Source organism: Doryrhamphus excisus, chromosome 18, assembly GCF_030265055.1.
Source record: "Doryrhamphus excisus isolate RoL2022-K1 chromosome 18, RoL_Dexc_1.0, whole genome shotgun sequence".
Classification (NCBI taxonomy): domain Eukaryota; kingdom Metazoa; phylum Chordata; class Actinopteri; order Syngnathiformes; family Syngnathidae; genus Doryrhamphus; species Doryrhamphus excisus.
The window spans coordinates 1,422,061-1,438,604 of NC_080483.1; the positions used below are offsets into that span (position 1 = coordinate 1,422,061).

The 16,544-nt window shown below is 39.3% G+C and overlaps 1 protein-coding gene across 6 annotated transcripts in view; it reads right to left on the reverse strand.

The window, feature by feature from the left end:
- The window catches only part of pbrm1 (polybromo 1), a 37,340-nt gene that overhangs the window by 5,412 nt on the left and 15,384 nt on the right, over nt 1-16,544 (reverse strand). For 4 of the 6 annotated variants that reach the window (XM_058054257.1, XM_058054256.1, XM_058054258.1 and 1 more), the window contains 14 exons: nt 15,237-15,378; nt 15,078-15,172; nt 14,739-15,018; nt 14,561-14,666; nt 12,194-12,833; nt 11,915-12,126; nt 9,963-10,148; nt 9,747-9,904; nt 9,414-9,668; nt 6,863-7,008; nt 6,632-6,789; nt 3,810-3,993; nt 2,505-2,703; nt 2,212-2,413 (listed from right to left, as the gene is read on the reverse strand). In XM_058054257.1, the coding sequence (XP_057910240.1) occupies nt 2,212-2,413; nt 2,505-2,703; nt 3,810-3,993; nt 6,632-6,789; nt 6,863-7,008; nt 9,414-9,668; nt 9,747-9,904; nt 9,963-10,148; nt 11,915-12,126; nt 12,194-12,833; nt 14,561-14,666; nt 14,739-15,018; nt 15,078-15,172; nt 15,237-15,378 (2,963 nt within the window). Of the gene's footprint in view, nt 1-2,211; nt 2,414-2,504; nt 2,704-3,809; nt 3,994-6,631; nt 6,790-6,862; nt 7,009-9,413; nt 9,669-9,746; nt 9,905-9,962; nt 10,149-11,914; nt 12,127-12,193; nt 12,834-14,560; nt 14,667-14,738; nt 15,019-15,077; nt 15,173-15,236; nt 15,379-16,544 lie in introns of those variants that run through there. The other 2 variants (XM_058054260.1, XM_058054259.1) reach the window with 2 other exon arrangements.

Consider the following 16,544-nt stretch of genomic DNA (forward strand, 5'->3'; position numbering starts at 1 on the left):
GCCCGAACTTGCCCCATGTAAAATGAAAAGACTGCCATAATGATATCATATATCAATATATGCTGATAATTCATTAGATAATAGTACTGATGCATTGTATTTGGAGGAATGTCTGAAAATTTGTGGAGATGTATGTTAACATGGCAAGCCATGCTACCTTACACATGGTAGTCGTAGTAAGCAGTGATATTTAGAAGTTGTGCACCACAATGAAACATTTGGCACATTTGTGTACTAGTAAAGTGTTTTTAATCCAGAAAAAAATGCTCAATGGTCAAACAATAATTTGTGAAGCAAAGGTGAGAAAAATCCACAGAGAAATGGAAGCGCTAGATTTTGTAGCTTGTGCAAAATCAGCACTTGGTATTGGATCTAATTACTTAGTCCGTGTTTTACCAACACCCAACAAGAACTGCTTTAAAAAAAAACTCTTGGCAGTACGGCATGCTAAAGTACACTTGCCCGACGGGAATATTAATGATTGGATTTACTTGCCCCAATTTTGTTTTAACTTGCCCCGGGCCATCGGTACATCGTTATTGTCGAGCCCTGTGTACGCTTGTGTCTTCGTTGGAATAGGTGTGTATGCTATGTCAGTTGGTTCTTCTGATATAACAAAATGTAATTAATATAATAATTAAAATAAAATGAAAATAATAATTATTATATTATTATGTAAAATATGCAAATATAACAATATTATTATATATAATTAATATAATAATTAGCATCAATATAATAAATATAATAATCATAATAGTTATAATAATAATATAATAATTATTATTTAAATTTTTAGTATTATTATGTGCTTGTGTCTCTTTTTTCAGGAGCACTTTGTAAACAACAGACCATGTCAAAAAAATTTCCGGGGGGGGGGGGGGGGGGGGGGGGCAGACTATATATTTTACACGTAACAGTCCACCTGGTATTATTGTATCTGTAAAATTGTCATGCAATCTGCTATTATTATTTATTATTTTATATTTAAATTTAAATATATATATTTAATAATATTATATAATAATATATATAATTATAATATAAATATTCATATTTATTTAAATATTTTTAAAAATAATAAAATATTATAATAATGAAAATAAAATTAAAATAATAATTATTATATTATTATTATGTAAAATATGCAAATATAACAATATTATTATATGTAATTGATATAATAATTAGCATTAATATAATAATCATAATAGTTATAATAATAATATAATAATTATTATTTAAATTTTTAGTATTATTATGTGCTTGTGTCCCTTTTTTCAGGAGCACTTTGTAAACAACAGACCATGTCAAAAAACGAAATTGATAAAACCATCAAAAGGTTGGCTCAGGTCATGATGCCAGGTTGTATGTTGAGTTTAAATTAAATACTTTGGAAAGATTGGGCGGGCCGTATTCAAACACTCGGCGGGCCGGATGTGGCCCCCGGGCCGTAGTTTGCCCACCGGAAGTGAAGATCACATTGATTGTTACTGCACTGTCCACAAAGTCAAATTCACCACCACAGAGTCATTCAGAAAATGGCGATCACAGCCAGGTCCATGCCCAAATATAGAAAATAAACACAGAGCTGGCCAATAGATTCAAGATGGTCGCTTTAGTTTTGATCTTCTCCATTTTCGCAACGAATCCGCCCTGCTCGATTCCTTCGATTTGGAACCTTTCCAAGCCGCCTGGCCAGCCGCGACAGCGTCCTTCCGCTTTCTTTCCGAACGCACAAAGCAGTAAACATCGATGTATTGTTCGTATGCATTGCTCGGTGAGCGATGAATGGCGGTAATTCTCGTTTTGATGAACGAAAATAGGTCATCGAAATCACCGGGGTCGGCCATTGTCTGATTGTTGTGTTGGAATGCGACGCATGCAGAGCTACGTGGAGTATCGCGTGAACTGGTGCGCTCTCGCGCTAGCATACGACAGGGGACCGGTCTACTTGCGCTAAAATTTGACTGCGTCCCGCGCTTCGAACATACAGACATCGACATTTTCTGGTTTTCAAAAAAGCGTATGTTGATGTCTTAACCCCCTCCCCCTCTCGTACGGTTTGTACGCTTGTGAAAATGTTGAAAATTATGAATGGCCCCTTAATAATAATTAATATTTTTTGACTTTTCTCAAAGAGTGTGTGTTTGTGAAATCCATAAAACATAATGCAAAATCGGTATCAAGCTCCTCCTACTTTCCCCTCACCTTCATACTCTGCTTTCCTGGAACCTTCCAGGTTCCTCCACTCTGTCCCCACCAGGCGACTCAGCTCGCCGAAGGAGAAGTCGGGGTGCTGGGCTTTAATGACGGCGCGCATCTCGCTGCTGAACAGGATGTATCCGCTCATGTTGATCTTCCGCTTGGAGCCCTCCTTCTTGGAAAGACCCTTTAGAGACTTGGGTGTTGACTGTGCATACACAGGAGAGCGGATGGCACAAATGCTACGAGCTACACACGGACACTCTTCTTCTCCGACGCGCGAACACGACAAGCCTGACCTGTGGCGGCGTGTAGCTCATTAAGTCCATTTCGCCGCACATGGAGGGATGCATGCGAGGGAGCGAATGATCCAGCTCGCTGTCGTCGTCGCCGAGCTCCTCCAGCTCTTCGTCGGTCATGTCGGCAAACTTTGCTTCCAGTTCCTCAATTTTCCTGTCCAGCAGCGGCGATGGCTCCTTCTGAGGAGCGATGAGCTTTCTGTTTTACGAAAGATAGAGACGTCAACGCCATCAATGATTTGAAGTGCATGAGAAACATCTCACTTTTGATGTGAGCTCAAACGAGCTCTACATTGTAGCATATTTCCACAGCATTTCAGTCCAGCTTCAGCTTCTGAACGACTCCTGTGTTTCATTCTGGCCTGCTACATCATTTCATGAGAGTAACACATCACATTCTTTTTTGCTACATGCATTTCTTTGTTGTTTTTCTTCAGTATAGTTATTGTTTCATGAAAAATATTTTTTTTTAACCAAAATGTCAATGTGACAAAGGCGGAAGTGAGAAATATATTTATTATCTTCCCAGGCCGAGTGCCAACAAGACATTTTTTTTTGTTCTGAACTGAAATCTGCTCACGTTATTAATCATTCTACATTGTAGCATATTTCCACAGCATTTCAGTCCAGCTTCAGCTTCTGAACGACTCCTGTGTTTCATTCTGTCCTGCTACATCATTTCATGAGAGTAACACATCAAATTATTTTTTGCTACATGCATTTCTTCGTTGTTTTCATTCAGTATAGTTATTGTTTCATGAAAAATATTTTTTTTTTACCAAAATGTCAATGTGACAAAGGCGGAAGTGGGAAATATATTTATTATCTTCCCAGGCCGAGTGCCAACAAGACATTTTTTTTTGTTCTGAACTGAAATCTGCTCACGTTATTAATCATTCTACATTGTAGCATATTTCCACAGCATTTCAGTCCAGCTTCAGCTTCTGAACGACTCCTGTGTTTCATTCTGGCCTGCTACATCATTTCATGAGAGTAACACATCACATTCTTTTTTGCTACATGCATTTCTTTGTTGTTTTTCTTCAGTATAGTTATTGTTTCATGAATTTTTTTTTTTTTTTTACCAAAATGTCAATGTGACAAAGGCGGAAGTGAGAAATATATTTATTATCTTCCCAGGCCGAGTGCCAACAAGACATTTTTTTTTTGTTCTGAACTGAAATCTGCTCACGTTATTAATCTTGCGAGATCTTGTGACACCCCTACTTGTTATAATGGACGACTTTAATTGATTAATTGAGAGCCCTAATAATAAATAAATGTCCAAAAGAACTGCACTCTTACCTAAAATAGTAGATTTCATCCTCCACCACTTTTCCCGAGGATGAAAAGCGCTTGAGGCCTTTAAATCGCTTCATTTGCTTCTCGCTTTCGATGTAGCGACTCTCACATAGCAGAACATTCTCTTCAGGTACTTCAGTCGGCCGACAAGACAGGTAGTCTTTGAAGGACGACACCACACACTTCCCTGTGAGACAAGAAACGTGCGTGAAGCAGACCACCAGGAACACAAATCAAGTTCTGAGAATGATACGATTATTTTGGGTTTTCACAAAGTTTCCTGCTTGGGTGTGTGGCTTTGATCCACTCGGCTTCAGGCAGAAGTTAGAAATGTGGCCCGCAGGACACTAGTTTGAGGCCCCCTGCCTTGATATGAAAGTTTAATGTTAGTTTGATATGGATGCTGTATGGTATCATGTACCCAGAAAAAATGATTACGTTTGATTAATGTTCATGTTAAAGGTTAAATAACTGTTAATAGTTATCCTCCCTATCCGTGTGGAAGTGGTAAGTTTTTGGCTATTTAAGTTGAAAGGAAATAACTTGAAGGCTACCGTTTAGGTCGCTAGCTCTCTAGTTTGCGAGTTAGCATGTGTCTCAAGACCCTGCAGTTGCGCAATATGTTGTAAATAAAAAGAGTATAAATGTGACTATAGTCGTGTTTTGTCATGTCTACAGGGCTCTAATAATGCTTTGTTCATTTTAATATGAAAAAAATCATTTGTCTACCCACCAACTATATGTGCTTTCTTAACTTTTTATTATTATTATTATATTTATTTATTACTGATTGATTGATTTTCTTTATTCTTGATTTGTTTATTTTTCATCTTATTTTGTGTAGAAAAATAAAAAGTAAGATATTTGAGAACAGTGGAATGTTTTATCAGAGCTTTTATTGTAGAAAATCGGAACCAAAGCAAAGTTTATTCATTTTTCTGTTTTTAATAAATGCGTTTTTTTTGGAAAACCTGATGTGGCCCAGCCTCGCCTGGAACCTAGCTCCAGTGGCCACCAAGTAAATTGAGTTTGAGACCCCTGGTCCAAAGTATAAATAGAGTGAACTTTCAAAAGTAAAAATAAAAAATAAGCAAAGATGTCCAAAAATAGATCCACATTGAAATAGAAAACAAAGGAAACAGTTTCAGAGGGGACGAATTATGCTTTTTTCCACTTTTCTGACCTATAAATGTACAGTAAACCTCGGATATATCGGACTGGGATATATCGGAAATTCACTCACAACGGACAGATAAAAAAGAACCAATTTTTCTGTAATGCATTTCCAATAAAAATTCATTGCATATATCGGATTTTTTATAACGGATTTCGCCTATTTCGGACAAAATCTCCAGTCCCGTTCCAATGCATTTCCATGAAATTTCCCTGGCATATATCGGATGGCCGCATCGTGGCGCTCCGATTCGAATCCGAATGGTGACAGGCCGCTATACGACGTCATTTGCAGCGTTTGCAGCGTTGCCTGCGCGTCCAGGTACATTGGAAACATAGTCAAGGAAGTGCCTTTTTATAACGGATAAAATCCCATTTACGCATATACCGGATATAAATCCCATATATGCGTAAAACGGACATTTTCCGGTATACGCATATAACGGATTTCGCTTATATCGGACAAAACCAGTGGGAACAATTGAATCCGATATATCCGAGGTTTACTGTACTATATACCACTGCTTTGCATTGCTAATTGCATATTTACAAAATAATAATAGCAAACTTGTTGCCGTGTGGATGACATCCTAATAACGTGACCCTAATACACGTGTTTTCCTTGACGCATTGCAGAGCGAGCAGCTAAGGTGGCGGAGCAGCAGGAGCGCGACAGGACTCACTATCAGACGTCACCGAAAGCAGGTACACCGCGTTAAGCCCCCGACACAACAGGACACAAATGTCAACAATACTAGCATAGCTATGTGAGCTAAAGTGCTAACTTAAGCGACACATTTTTCAGCTTTTTGATAGATAGCTGGCAGAGCGCCAGGCTTTATTTTATGCGGTGTAGTGAAGCCTACATAAAAAAAAAACAATATTATTATTGCGGGACAGGAGGACACAAATGTCAACAATACTAGCATAGCTATGTGAGCTAAAGTGCTAACTTTAGCGACACATTTTTCAGCTTTTTGATAGATAGCTGGCAGAGCGCCAGGCTTTATTTTATGACGTGTAGTGAAGCCTACTTTAAAAAAAAAGATATTAAAAAGAAATTATTATTACATTGCGGTGGGGGTATACTACTGCTTCTCATTTTCTGTCATGCCCCCAAGGGACAGAATGTTTTTTATATCGCTTATATCACTTATATCGGACAAAACCAGTGGGAACAATTGAATCCGATATATCCGAGGTTTACTGTAGTTAGAATGTTGTATCAGATAATGAGGTTTACGCATTTGGACGTGAGCTCTGAAAGAAGTTCGGGATGAAGTTCAAAACGCTCGGTTTCAAAAGGCGTGGTAAAACTGTTTCTTTGTGATGTCACAGAGGTGGCGGAGTACCTTATATGGGCGTGGCCGTAAGCCTGATAAGACTTATGCTTTCCCCCAAGCTCTGCGACACTGTTTACAAAGCAAACTCAGGCAGAAGTTATTGTAGTTGGTGATTCCCAGCAAGAGACAAATATTTTATATATATATATTAATCTTCATTTCACAGTTTTTGTGAACATGAATGTGAATTATCCGGAACCAGAAGCAGCACTAGATGGAGTACTGGCTTGTTTCCTTGTGTTAAAAGCTTTGTCTGTTATTATGTCAATCTTCAGCCTTTTTTCCTGTCAATCATCCAACTCACTCTACCTATGATGCAGGTCATGGGACACGCCTCCTCAAGGTTGCTGAGGAAAACCTCCTTCTTGTAGAACATTTTGGTGGGCTCATGCTCCGTCTCCTCTGGGTGGATGAAGATCGGACCGAAAAAGTATCCGGCATCGTCTCGCATCCACATCTTCTCAATCCTGGACGAGAGAGTTTCGTGTTGGAAATGGAACGACGTTTTGATGCTGTTCCGCATTAATACGTTTACTCCACCTGCCCACTCGGTGGCGCACGAGTCCGTGAGAGCCGATGTAGACGAAGTCTCCCACTTTCAGCCACAGGTTGTTGTAGCAGAGCTGCTCGTAGTATTGGCATCCTGCTTCCCCATTGGTCATCTCCAGTGGCACATCTTCCCTCTCCTGCGGGCACAAAATGTACATTGTGGGACCATCGGTTGGGGGGGAATTAAATTTATACTCTCATAAAAAAAGTATTTTTTTCTTATTTTTGACACGTGGCTCAATGCTTAACATAAATGTGTAATAAAATGGTGGGCTGGTTTAGCAGTGGTACATGCCTCCATGATCACGTGTTTATAAAGGACTACCAACTGTTTTGGGGACGTTGCTGCCGTCAAACAAGTTCTTATGATCTTCCATAAATCAGGGGTGTCCAAACGTTTTCTAGCAAGGGCCACATCCTGAAAACTTTCTATCTAAATAATCTTCCTAAATGTTCTTTTTGTAATATTATGACTTTATTCCAATAATATTACCCCAAACTAATTTTTCCAAAAATGACAACTTTATTTTGAGAGGCACAAAGAGGTGATGATGCAACTCCACAATAGAAGAGAGCATGTTTGGTGAAGTTTGAAGGCCTGCATCTCTCCCATTGAAAAACTGTACATCGTCTGCAGCAACCAGGAAACAAAAAGGCATCAGGCCATATTACATGAAGGATGTTAAGCATTGAAGGGAAATTTTAATATACAGTAAACCTCGGATATATCGGATTCAATTGTTCCCACTGGTTTTGTCCGATATAAGCGAAATGCGTTATATGCGTATACCGGAAAATGTCCGTTTTACGCATATATGGGATTTATATCCGGTATATGCGTAAATGGGATTTTATCCGTTATAAAAAGGCACTTCCTTGACTATGTTTCCAATGTACCTGGACGCGCAGGCAACGCTGCAAACGCTGCAAATGACGTCGTATAGCGGCCTGTCACGATTCGGATTCGAATCGGAGCGCCACGATGCGGCCATCCGATATATGCCAGGGAAATTTCATGGAAATGCATTGGAACGGGACTGGAGATTTTGTCCGAAATAGGCGAAATCCGTTATAAAAAATCCGATATATGCAATGAATTTTTATTGGAAATGCATTACAGAAAAATCGGTTCTTTTTTATCTGTCCGTTGTGAGCGAATTTCCGATATATCCGAGTCCGATATATCCGAGGTTTACTGTATTTGTATATATTTGTATATTTGATATATATTTGTAAATAAATAGTTATTTTCATATTAAACAACCTTTCTGTGTGTTAATTATGTTGTGATTGTTTAGACATTTTGGCTAAATATACATATATGGCAAAGTTTGTGTGCTTAAATCGATCTCTTCACAAAAAGCCTTTTTTGTTTTGTTGAGAATTGGTATTTTTAGGAACGTTCTACTGACAATTACTGAAGAACAGAAAAAGGTAGATACTTATCTGTCTTGGTGTGTACCATCCTGTGTGTGTTGAAAAATTATTCAAAATCATCAAAAATGGCCAGTAACGAGAGGAACGGCTTATGAAAAATGGCTGGAATTGAATTACTTAATATTTAAACTCTATTAAAATTACATTAGGGCGGCACGGTGGTCTAGGGGTTGGCGTGCAGACCTCACAGCTAGGAGACCAGGGTTCAATCCCACCCTCGGGCATCTCTGTGTAGTAAAATCGTTGAAATACAAGAGAGATGTAGTATTCCGGTCACTAGGTGCCAGTAAACCTTAATGTTGCCTTGCATCACATTTATATGAAGTCAGCCATAACACGGAGTGAAAAATATTTCTCCCATTCCATGTGGAAGTGGTAATTTGAGGCGAGTTATTTCATGTGTACATGGCTTTCAGTGCTCGAACTACAAAAGTATTACATTTAACATCCAACCAGGGGCGGCACGGCGGTCTAGTGGTTAGCGCGCAGACCTCACAGCTAGGAGACCAGGGTTCAATCCCACCCTCGGGCATCTCTGTGTGGAGTATGCGTGGGTTTTCTCCGGGTACTCCGGTTTCCTCCCACATTCCAAAAAAACATGCTAGGTTAATTAGCCACTCCAAATTGTCCATAGGTATGAATGTGAGTGTGAATGGTTGTTTGTCTATATGTGCCCTGTGATTGGCTGGCGACCAGTCTAGGGCCCTTACGCCCGAAGACAGCTGGGATAGGCTCCAGCACCCCCGCAACCCTCATGAGGAAAAAGCGGTAGAAAATGAATGAATGAATAAAATTATTTTTTCTCATAACATTACATGTTGATTATTATTAAAAACTGCGAGCTTTAGCACAAAGAATTCAACATTCAAGCAGAAATTAAATCAATTAAATTAATTAAATGCAAACAAAATTAAAGCTAAATGAAAGGTAAATTAAATTAAAAAGAGTTTTTATTTCTTCTTTCTTCTCTTCTTCTGTTTCAAATGTTGTCACCCTGCCTTCAGGGACTAAAAAGTGGATGCCCTGTCACCGTGTTTTGTAAAGAATAAAATACATAAATCTAAAAAAGAATAATGTGCACTGTTGGAAAAAAACAAAGCTTTACCTTATCGATGATGCTACATTCTGTCACTTTGGTTTCATCTGTAATTTCCGTAGCTTTCTCTTCTTGTTTCAGGGCAAACATGGACGCCACGCGAACGACAGGCAGAGGCACTTCTCTTGGCACAAAGCGAACCGAGTTCAAGGGCATGGTCCACAGCTTGATCTTTTTGAAGGACTTGGACTTGGCGGAGTAGCGAGACTCACAGACGTAGACATCCTCCGCCTTGAAGCCTTCAGGGGACAGTTTGAAGTATTCCTAAAAACCCGGCGGCAGATAGAACGGACACCGTCAGTGCATGCGAGGTCCATCGGAGGTGAGATATGGGACGTTTACCTTCACAAACATGACCACACATTTGCCTAAAATCTTGCTGAGGGGGGCTTTGTTATAATAGTCGCTCTTAAACACTTCCTTCTCCAGGAACTTGCGCGTAGCCACGTGAAAGGTCTCATTGGGGCGGTAGAACCAGCAACCGTAGAGCCACTTGTCACCTGAAATCAACAGTCTGATTTTTAAGCATGAAGTTCTTGCACGAAACGAGCGACTGACCGGTGGTGTCTTGCCACAGGCGTTCGATGTAGATGATGTGAGGCTGGAGCGTGGGCTCGGCGGGCTCCACGTAGACGTAGTCTCCGACGCAGTACATGCTGTCCTCGAAGCTGCAGTCTTGGCTGTACGTGCGCTGCGAGCTCGACTGCCACGATCCTCCGACGGATTCCTCCCTGCTCTCCGCTTCTGCACATTCACAGCTCGCAAAAGTCAGCGCAACCTTTTTGTTGCGGTCCATCTTCTAAAGGGGCCGTACCATTGAAAAGTAGGACAGTGTACAGCCTTATCTTGAGTAGCGATACAGTGGTGAACTCATCACACAGCAACTTAACACTCAAAAGGGACGTAGAAAGCTTTAACTTTAATGCATTTTTTTTATTTTAAACTCATATTGGTGCATATTTCTCAGGTATACTTTGAGTGTTAAGTTGCTGTGTGATGAATCAGGTGTTATTTTAGCTTGTGATCCTACCGAAGAAAGAGCTACCATTTCGTCAAAGTTTCATGAGCGGCACCACATTTAAACAATTTGTAGTACAGTAAACCTCGGATATATCGGAAATTCGCTCACGACGGACGGATAAAAAAGAACCGATTTTTCTGTAATGCATTTCCAATAAAAATTCATTGCATATATCGGATTTTTTATAACGGATTTCGCCTATTTCGGACAAAATCTCCAGTCCCGTTCCAATGCATTTCCATGAAATTTCCCTGGCATATATCGGATGGCCGCATCGTGGCGCTCCGATTCGAATCCGAATCGTGACAGGCCGCTATACGACGTCATTTGCAGCGTTTGCAGCGTTGCCTGCGCGTCCAGGTACATTGGAAACATAGTCAAGGAAGTGCCTTTTTATAACGGATAAAATCCCATTTACGCATATACCGGATATAAATCCCATATATGCGTAAAACGGACATTTTCCGGTATACGCATATAACGGATTTCGCTTATATCGGACAAAACCAGTGGGAACAATTGAATCCGATATATCCGAGGTTTACTGTAGTTCTGAAGTAAGGATATGTGTTAGAATAAAATGTAGATAGAATGAATATAATGTTAATTATCACCCTTATATCCATTTGCTTAGACAATAGAAAGAGTGTTGGAATGTGCTAAAGAAGAAATGTTCCCGTGACCCTGATCAGAGACCCCCAGCGACCCCCGGGTCCTGGAGGTGCCTGGATGCACCAACAGCAACCCTGCAGATGTTCATATTAATCCTGCAGGAATGTGTCAAGTTAAGAACTCATAAAACAATAAAAGTAATTACTCTCACATATATACACACACACATAGACAAACTTGTGCAACTGCCCCCCCCCCTTTAGAGTTGCACGACCATGTAGTAGGGACCCCCGAAAGAGACTAAAAAGAGAGGCGTGTGAACTGCATACTCAGAGTGGAGCTGCATGTCAGTGGGTATGTTTCACACTCCTCGCTTTGAGTGTTATTGCCCGTCTCTTCTTATTTAAGTTTTTTTAAGTTTCACAGGAGTTTGAACCTGACAATATGTGACAAGATTAGAATTTAGCCATAAATTAGCCATAGCCGTAAGAGTTTGAAAAGTGCAAAAGTTTTGGGAGAGACCTCCGTGGCGTCACACCAGCTGCTCAGAGCATGTGTCCCAATATAGTGCACACTGCTGGGCCACGGCAGACGGTTCCGTCCCCTCTATACTCTGGTTCTCCTGATAGTACTGGTGAACAAAGCAGCAGGTACACTTGGTCTAATCCTAATTTGTTCCAGTCCTTTTTACCTCCAGGTGTGCACAAACTACACTTATATCTAAATGTAAAAAGTAGATCAAAAAAATTATTGATTATTGGTACCATATCGGTCTTGAGAAGCAGGTTATGGTTTAAAAGATGTTGTGTATCTCGAGTTTGGATTGTAGATACTGTCCCCTCAGAAGATACACTGTCATAAATAAAAATGCAAATACCCATCTTCTCCTCCTCCCTCTTGATTTTGTCCTCCTCGACCTCTTTGGGGAGCTTTTCTTTCTTCTCCTTCTCCACGTCGTTGTGCAGATGTTTGGAGGTGTAGCTCAGAGCAGGCGACATCAAAATCTCTCCGTTCTTGCACAGCTCGTCCCGGATCCTGATGAAGAACTGCTGCAGCTCGACCGCATCTTCAAAGATCTCAGAGTCCGTCCTGCAATCGTCGAGAACGGCGGAAGAGAACGTTGTAGCTATGTGCACGGTGCAGTGCGGTTTCTCACCTGTTTAGATGTCTGGCTTGCTCCAGAACTTCAAACATGTGGTCCTGAAAGACATCCAGCCTCATGTAGCATCCTCTGTCCACATTCCTACGAATGACCTCAAAGGTGAGCGCGGTCTTCTCGGGGTCGGCGCCGTCGGCGGCGGGAATCTCGGCAAGAGAATCGCTGTAGCAACGTCCCTCATCGTCCTGGTGACCGAGCACGGAGACAAAGAGGCTGCGGAGAAGCTCCTGGATGAGGCGGGGCACGTCCGGCACGTAGGCGTCCTCGCCCCCTTCCAGGGCGTGCCTGGTCTCCAACAGCACCCGGTGCAGCATGAGAGCGTCCCGGTAGATGAGAGACTCGGGCTCGTTGTAGGTGCAGGCGTTGTTGAACATGAGCACCAGGTCCTCCACCAGCGCGTCCACATCCTGGTACTTATTAGCCAACATGTGGCTCTTGATCTTCTCCATGTCCACGGGCTTCTTGATGGCGATGTAGTAATCCGGCAGCTCGGCGCGGGACGGAAGCCGCAGGAAGATGGTGCTGAGGCGGCGGCCGCGTTTGTCTGTGTAGTTCTTGACGGACTCGTACAGCTCGTTCAGCTTCTGCTGCAAGGGTGTCAGATATTTAGACTTCTTCAGACTGATGTTTGTCTTCCCTGTAATCACACAGACGGCAAATATTCCCAAAATATTCAATCAGTGCATCTAAAGCGGTGGATAGCGGATCCGTGCTGGCTAAGTCACAGATTCCATGAAAATATAGAATATATAATTCATATCTGACTTTATTTGGTGGTCGCTTTATGCATTATTTGTATGCATGCGCTTCTTCCTCGTTTCATTGACAGGATGCCTGAAGTTCCGTGAAAATGTATTTTACACATACATGTCATTTATACCATCAGGAGACAAAAAAAAATAAATTATTTAAATAATTAAATAAATGCAGAAATAAAAAAAAGTGTAAGAAAGATAATAAAAATAGAAATGACTTCAACAAAAGTAAAAAAATAAAATAAAAAATAAAATAAAATGACTGAAACAAAAGTGTAAATAATAGCTTCACGAAGACTTAAATAAAAGAGTAAAAAAAATTAACTAATATTGTTGAATTAGTTAAAATGAACTAAAACAAATAAATAATATTGAAATAAAAATACAAATGTCTTAAATAAAAGCGCAAAAAAACAACTACAACGGTTTAAACAAAAGTGCAAATAATATAAAAATAACAATGATTTCAATAAAGCTGTAAAAAAAATAAAAATAACTTAAAAGTGGATTTTAAAAAAGACTAAATTGACTTAAACAAAAATAAAAATGTCTTCGATAAACTCGCAAAACGATAATGACTTAAAATAAAAAACTATTATTATTATTATTTACATAAGCATTACAATAAACAAAAACATTTAATGACAAAATTGTAATAAAATTAATCAAAATAAATAAAAGTGCAAACAAATAAAAATAAGTGTCTTAAATAAGTGTAAAAAAAAGTGAAAAAAAACTCTTAAATGACTGAAACAAAAGTGTAAATAATATAACAATAAAAATGTCCAAAAACAAACCAAATATAAATAACAACTTCAATAAAAGTGGAAATACCCCCCCCACTTTAACAAGAGTAAATAATATTTTTCTAAAATATAAATGTCTTACATAAAAGTGCAAAAAAAACACAACTATAATGACTAATAAGAATAAGATTTTTTAATAAATGATAAAAATGTAAAATGATTCAATAAGTGTAATAAAATAAAAAAATTAAATTAAATAAAAAATACAAAGATAAAAAATAAAGTGTCTTAAATAAGTGTAAAAAAATAATAAATAAAAATGTCTTAAAAGTAAAAAAAATGCTTATGACCTAAATAAAATACATAATAATACAATAAATAATAATACAAAATTTAATTTGACTGAAACAAAAGTAAAAAAATAAATAAATAAAATAAACCAATAAATTTAAAAATGACAAACACACAAAAAACAAAAACTTACTTGAAGATTCAGGCATACTATTACAAGAAGGTCACAATTTTAAACATTAGGATAATAAAGTCCTAATATTATGAGAAAAACATTGCCAAAAAAACAACCAAAAAAGCTAAAATATTAAAAAAATTAATTCATAATATTATGAGAAAAAAAAGTTGCAATTTTTACGAGAATAACGTTATAATGTTAGGAGAAAAAATTCACAAATTTGCAAAAATAAAATGAAAATATTTGGAGAATGAAAGTCATAATATTAGAAAAAAAATTGCAATTTTAACAGAATAAAGTTCTATTATTATGAATAAAAAAAAGTCCCAATTTGACCAAAGTATAGTTGAAATATTATGAGAATAAAGTCCTAATATCTGGTGAAGCCACCTACTTATTTTCATCTTGGAGGACACCGTGTCGTCCTCATCCGTCACTGGTCCCAGGTCCCTGCGTCTGTCCTTCATTATTTTCTCAAGCACGTCAGCATCATTGAAGACCTGCCACATCGAAACATTTTAGCTCTAAATTCTCCGCTAAAGCCAAGGAAGTTGAACGTGACAAGCGCTAACCTGCGAGCCCTCCTCATTGTAGTGTCGAGCGTTGCGGAACATCAGCTTCATGTCCTCCACCAAGGCGTCCTCCGTCTGGTACTTGTCAGAGCGGATGTTGTGCTCGATGGTCCTCAAGTCCATGGGCTCCAGGATGACCTTGTAGTAATCGGGGTAGTCCTTCTTGGAGGGCTTGACCATGAAGAGGTCGCACAGTCGCCTGCCGGTGACCGACTCCCGCGCTTCGGTCACGGCAGCCACCAGGGCTTTCATTCGATTTTTCTTCGTATTCTTCTTGTGACTGAATAACAAAGAGTCGTCATACACTTTGGAAGCCATAAAAAAAGTGAGATTGTGTACCTTTTTCTCTTGGTGCTGCTGGTGTCCGAGGTGGCGGAGGAGAGCATGCTGTCCCCGTCGTCATCGTCTCGCTGGAAAAGCTCCTTCCGCTTCATCTAATCCATACAAGATACATCATCCAACTAAAGCCAACATGGGAACATCAAGTGGAAAACCCACCTGCTGGATGTGCTGCAGTTTCAGGGCTCGCTTGTAGACGGACGAGTGAGGAACATTAGAACGTTTGGCGTTCTCCAACACCAGCGCCAGATCCGAGTCCATGTGCTCCACGCTCTCGTACTCGTTGTTCTTCATCTTGTTCCTGCGGGGGAAGTAAGGGGCTCTCAGAGACATTGTACTGCGGTCCGTGTGTGACGCCACGCCAAAATAGGGGGCTGTTGGCCAACATGGAGGCACCGTCCTGACCCCCATGTAAGACTGAAAAGGATGGATCTTCTAATGGTGACGGTCCACAGCAGGATTTACAGGATTTTGACTGATCTTTCAAGGCACACAGAATACTGTGTTCTATGGCTAAATATTATTATATATTATATATATTATTATATATTATTATGTTAGCATATCCACATGGGTTGGTGTGTATATATAACTTGTTAGCATATCGACATGGGTTGTGTGTATATATAACTTATTAGCATATGTACATGGGTTGGTGTGTATATATAACTTGTTAGCATATCGACATGGGTTGTGTGTATATATAACTTGTTAGCATATGTACATGGGTTGGTGTGTATATATAACTTGTTAGCATATCGACATGGGTTGTGTGTATATATAACTTGTTAGCATATGTACATGGGTTGGTGTGTATATATAACTTGTTAGCATATCGACATGGGTTGTGTGTATATATAACTTGTTAGCATATGTACATGGGTCGGTGTGTATATACAACTTTTTAGCATATCGACATGGGTTGGTGTGTATATATACACAACTTGTTAGCATATCGACATGGGTTGGTGTGTATATATACACAACTTGTTAGCATATCGACATGGGTCGGTGTGTATATATAACTTGTTAGCATATCCACATGGGTTGGTGTTTATATCTAACTTGTTAGCATATCCACATGGGTTGTGTGTATATATAACTTGTTAGCATATGTACATGGGTTGGTGTGTATATATAATTTGTTAGCATATCCACATGGGTTGGTGTTTATATAGCTTGTTAGCATATCGACATGGGTTGGTGTGTATATATAACTTGTTAGCATATCGACATGGGTTGTGTGTATATATACCTTGTTAGCATATGTACATGGGTCAGTGTATATATATGTATACCTTGTTAGCATATGTACATGGGTCGGTGTGTATATTTAACTTGTTAGCATATTGACATGGGTTGGTGTGTATATATAACTTGTTAGCATATCCACATGGGTTGTGTGTTATACCTTGTTAGCATATGTACATGGTCAGTGTATATATATATATGTATGCCTTGTAAGCA